The sequence below is a fragment of the Merops nubicus genome, unplaced genomic scaffold, assembly GCF_000691845.1.
Source record: "Merops nubicus isolate BGI_N331 unplaced genomic scaffold, ASM69184v1 scaffold10186, whole genome shotgun sequence".
NCBI classification, from domain to species: domain Eukaryota; kingdom Metazoa; phylum Chordata; class Aves; order Coraciiformes; family Meropidae; genus Merops; species Merops nubicus.
Window position 1 is genome coordinate 44,466 of NW_008616946.1, and position 5,163 is coordinate 49,628.

Sequence of the window (5,163 nt, forward strand, 5' to 3'; positions counted from 1 at the left end):
CAAGACAGTGTACTCAGCGTGTGTGAGGGCTTCCAGAGGTGCAGATGTAGCACCTGCAGCAGGGGACGTGTGTGTGGAAGAGGTGCAGGCATCTCCATCTTTTGTCAGCAAAGCCTGGTCAGGGTGGCCAGCGTGCCTAATGGATGCTTTCCCTGCTGGAGGACAAGGACTCAGAAGGGCTTTTTTCACCTCTGCTGTCTCTCTGGAGAGCCGAGCTGAGGGTTGGCACTCAACTGAGCCAGGTGCCCCATGTGCCGATCTGCCCCTCACATGGCCCTGGGCTGCCCAGGGCCCCGCGCCGGCATGTTCCCAGCTGCCCGGGAGCTCAGGCACCCTGTGTGCTGATGTGCACGGAGACCTGTGGGTTCTTGGGCAAAGGTGTTAGACCTAGCCCATGCTCCAGTCACAGATGAAGATAAAAGACACCTGAGACACCAGAAAGTCAGATGCAATGCTGTTGGCTCCCGGCTAGGTCAGCACAACACAAGGCTCATCTGCCCAGCAAAGCGTCTCTCGTTAGGTCAGCGGGAAATCTCATGTCCTGGAGTATATATCTGCTCTGAGGGTGTGCAGCTAGAGTGTGGTTTGTTTTTTTTTTTTTCTTTTTCTTTTTCTCCTTCTTGCACGGCACATTGGGGCTTGGAGATGGTGGAGAGAGGAGAGCACTGAGAATTAAAATTCAGCACATGCCTTTTCTTTGTGGGCTGTAATTAATCTTGCCAATTTTTAAAGCTTTGAGAATCTGGTTAAGTGATAAAACACTAACAACTTTATATGACAGAGAGTTAGAGGCTCCTGCTATACACCCACCAGAGAAGATTAGGAGAGAGTGTTTGCAGGATTCACACTAAGCAGCAGAGAATACAGTTGAGAATTGTTGCACCGCATGATATAAAAACCACATTAATATAATGAAAGGTGTCGGGAATAATGTGAAAACGGCTGTAATTAAATGTATCTTAATAAGTGCAACATCCTCCTTAAACCTCTTATTTTTCAGACCTCTCAAACTTAGAGCATGTTCTTGCTGTTGGCAGGTGGCCTGGGAGGAGAGCTGGAGAGCGAAGGGAAGGAGAGCCGGGCCCTGGAAGAGAGGAACAGCGTGACGAGCCAGGAAGAGAGAAATGAGGAAGATGAAGACATGGAGGATGAGTCAATTTACACCTGCGATAACTGTCAGCAGGACTTCGATTCACTGGCAGACCTGACTGAACACAGGGCACACAACTGTCCTGGAGGTAATGTTAAACTAGCTTTACAGTTCTGACAGGTGGTTAGCTGGGTAATTGGACATAGCAACAGCTTGAGGCCTCAAGTGAGATTAAAGAATTAATAATGTAATTTTACAGTTAATGTAATTTTATTGTGGTGCCTTGGGTAGCCTTTGTTCACTCCTTTAATAAAATTAAAATAAAAGCAACAGCTTTCCAATTGGAATCTGTCAGTAATTACGTTAGACAAAAATGTTGTGGGTTTTTTTAATGCTAAAAGTTTTAGGCAAGGTAGTTTTCCCTCTCTCTCCAAACGTGGAAAGATTAAAAAAGTTAAATGACTGAAATGTACAGAACTCCCAGGAAAAAAGGCCTCTGAACCCTATGAAAGAACATGACGATTTCTGAGATGAAAATTCATAGTGCAAGTTTTGTAATCCCACCCTAAAAATACACTGTTCTCCCTAGGTTATTATTGCATTGCCTTTTGGGTTCTATGGAAGCGAGGATGTCATCAGCCTGTGCTGATCTTGGTTTTGCTTTCTGCAAAGTAAGAGCAAGCTCAGAGCACTGGTGCAAACAATTGAAACGTATCTTGCTTCTACTCGGCTGCCTTTGCGTGGCCGGCGGTAGCAGCAGGTATTCTGCAGAGCACTCTAAGCCAATTTACAGGGTTCCTAAAAAGATGTGCAGGTTTTACCAAAGATTAAATAAAATCCTAGGAGGGGGAGTGCAAAATATGTTAATGCGTATTTACATATGAGATTCTCATCCTTCACCTTCTTGGGATTGAATACTCTGCCATCACTTTCCTCTGCACTCAACTGAAATATTTTTAGGCTGTTGCTGTTCTGGCAGACAGATAGGTTGAGGCTGGCAGCCAACAGGAGGGTTTGTTTCTCCTTGTGTGCAGCAGTATCCCATCCTCTTTCCCCCGAGTGCATATTCCTCCTTGGCCACTTAATTTGTTTGATAATTAGTCCATGTTTTCTGCTCTTCTTTTTGGGCATAAGTAGAATGATGAGCAGCCAAGAAAAATTGCAGGGAACAGTAGAGCCAGGGAGGGAGGATCAGGTGGGGGCTTCGGCTCAGACTGACTCCCACCCCGAGAGCATCCTCCCCTGTTGCACTATGGTCTGCAGAGGAGAGGACACCCTGCTCTCGTTCCCGACCGCTTGCTGGGAGCAAGGACAGAGGGACGCTGGGGCTCTTCCCCAGCCTGCAGGTGGATAGGGATTGCAGTCCTACGCCTGCCCCCAGCGCCCCTTGATCTGCACTCTCCTCTAAACCCTACCTAGGCTGCAAACTTGAAAGTATGTAAAATTGAAAGGCTGCTTCTTGCAGGGGAATTTTTTGGCCAGCTGACAACCACAGCATCGGTCTGAGACTTCTGCAAATGACATTTGTACTCCACTGCAGGATAGTAAGCAAGTAAATGCCATTGAATAGAAAAATCTTTGTTTTCCGAACTGGAAGGCGAGGTCACAGCTCGAGTGGACACTGGTTCTTCCAAAAGCAGCAGTTTCAGGGACGAGTCCCAACAGCCTCTGCTCCATTGCTGCCCTGTCTCCTCAGTTGTGGTGGTACAGCTGCTCATGGTGCTGGGGGTGAGCCCCATCAAAAAAAAAAGGCTATTTTTAGTCCAAGTGTCTGCTTAGGTCTGTGTGGTCCCCCAAGCAGCTGCAATGGCACAACTGGGAAGTGGAGCAGGTGGAGGGGAGTGGGCACTGCTGGCAGGGACTGCAGAGGAACGGAAGGTTATGACTGGTGACCAACAGTGCTATGAAAAGCAGCATTTTTTTCCCTGAGGCAAATATACATTAAAACCTAGCAGCCTAGAGATTCTGCTGAGATCAGTGTAGTCGGTGTTTTCACACCTTAGTTTTTATTTATCCTCAACATAATACCCTGTTAATAAGACTACAAAAAAAAAATAAATTGGGGGGATTTAGCAAAGCAATTTTTTAGTATTACTGTTGCTAATTTTTGATTGCAGGTAGCATAATTTCAGGTTCTGGTACTGTCTTCACATGTGCTGAAGATTTACAAAGATATTTTGTCATAAAAAGGCACCATATAACTATCAGCATATACATGAAATAGGTGCTAATTATCTCCATGTGAGGATATTGTTATTCCAGAACAAGAGTGTCTGTTTTTTATTTAGCTTAATCTAGTGTCCTGAAGTGATTTAAAGTAAATAGGAAGATTCCACTCATATATTCTGGAATGAGAATGTTTCTGTGAAGACTATCTGGACTATTGCTTGATATTTACATATCTTACTTTGAGGGAAAAAACCCCACCCTTTCAGATCCACCAGTTTGTTCAATAGCCATGAGAAGTTTTGTTGAAAGAATGCAAAATGTATGCCTTTGTTTAGTTCGTCTGAAAGGACTTGCACCATCCAGGTGAAAAATCTAAAACTGCATTAAGAAGTGTGGTATATTTAAAGATTTTACCTCACAACGTAAGCTATTTGCCTGTGTCCTTAGTTGCCCTGCACTCCTTTTCTATATTGCCTGCCCGGCACATCCGAGGTTGTAATGCAGTGCCTGACCTCTTGGTGAGCTAGGTTTTCATGTCTTGATCTGAAGCAGGGTTTTCAGTCATGTCTACATGGCTCCAGATCAATACAGGTAATATCTGTAGTGATAATATCACCAGGCTGATAATACAACATAACTAATGACTTCCGTTGGGATACTGAAGGTAGGAAGGCATTGTAGCTCAGGAGTGTTGCAGGATTACAAGAGATCACTCCAAAGAATAGGATAAACCATCTATTTCTCTGGAATCCCTTAGAAATTCATTACAGCGTGCTGAAATTATAATACAGTTTGAACGCAGCTGCTTTGATATGTAAGGAGGTAACAAACAGCCATTTCCCCCCTTGCTTTTTCATGTATTTTAGACTTGTTTCTTTGAGGACAAAATACTGCTGAAATCTAGACATCTCTGTCTAGCATAAGTGCATGGCATTTCTTTTGATGTCAGTGTAGTAGAGATGTTCTCCTTCTGACAGAATGAGGTGCCTTTTATACCTTTTGCTCATGACTGATGTCTGTGATTGCAGGTTGTAGGTTTCCAGTGTCTACGGGGATCTGAAAAGGGTCTAAGTGGGGGCAGCTTGTACTGAAAGAACATCACATTTCCTTACTGGCTCATGTCTTCCCTTGTCTCCCAGCTTGCCCCCACAAATGAGCTCTCCTGCAATGGTCCTGGCAATAGTGCCTTAAACAGCTAGCGAGCATCTTGAAAAATACTCCCAAAATAAATAAAAACACCCAGTGCAGAGCGTGGTGTGCTAAGCTTTTAAAATGAATCTAAAACTCACTTGGTATCCCACATGCCCTGAACTAGAGAAGACTTAAGTAATTGCTATTGGCATCATGTGTGGTCTTTTTTGCACCTTTTTTGCACGCTGCCGTTACAGCATAGGTATTGCAGCACAGTGCTCTCTTATAGCATTAGTGATGAGAGTAAAGAATTGCACGTGGATTTACAAATCACTGTGTCCTCCAGCCAGCACCAGGGGCTGCATACATCAAGCAACTATTCTGTGATACATCACTGTGTGGTGGCTGAAGCCGAGTTGTTTGTTGTCTGATGAGAAGCGGCTAAAAATCCACAAGATTTGCCATTTTGGTTGTGTTTTAATCTACCTGCCCGAGTCTGATTTAGCTTCAGTGTTTTATTGTGTTATTTTTGCTTGTCACCCCTTCACCCCCATGGGTCAGAATAGCCTCATGTAGGCTTTTTTTCTTCAGTTTCTCAAGTGAATGTAGAGTGTTTTAAAGCAAATTAGTGCATCAGTGAACTGGACAGAGGTAGGTTTCGGTGGGGTCTCTGAGCATTTCATGAGGTCCTCTTCTGTTGTTGATAACTTTACAGGTTGTCTGTTTCAAACAGCAGCAGAGCTATATATGGATATTGCCAGCTTGGAAGCGGC

At 44.4% G+C, this 5,163-nt stretch overlaps 1 protein-coding gene across 1 annotated transcript; it reads left to right on the plus strand.

Moving 5' to 3' along the window:
* Window positions 1-911: 911 nt before the first annotated feature.
* LOC103775524 (zinc finger protein 423-like) lies at window positions 912-4,504 on the plus strand. The gene is made up of 3 exons (XM_008942984.1): window positions 912-954; window positions 1,038-1,238; window positions 4,288-4,504. The coding sequence occupies exons 1-3, from the start codon at window positions 912-914 to the stop codon at window positions 4,317-4,319; spliced, it is 276 nt and encodes a 91-aa protein (XP_008941232.1). The 3' UTR covers window positions 4,320-4,504.
* Window positions 4,505-5,163: the final 659 nt, after the last annotated feature.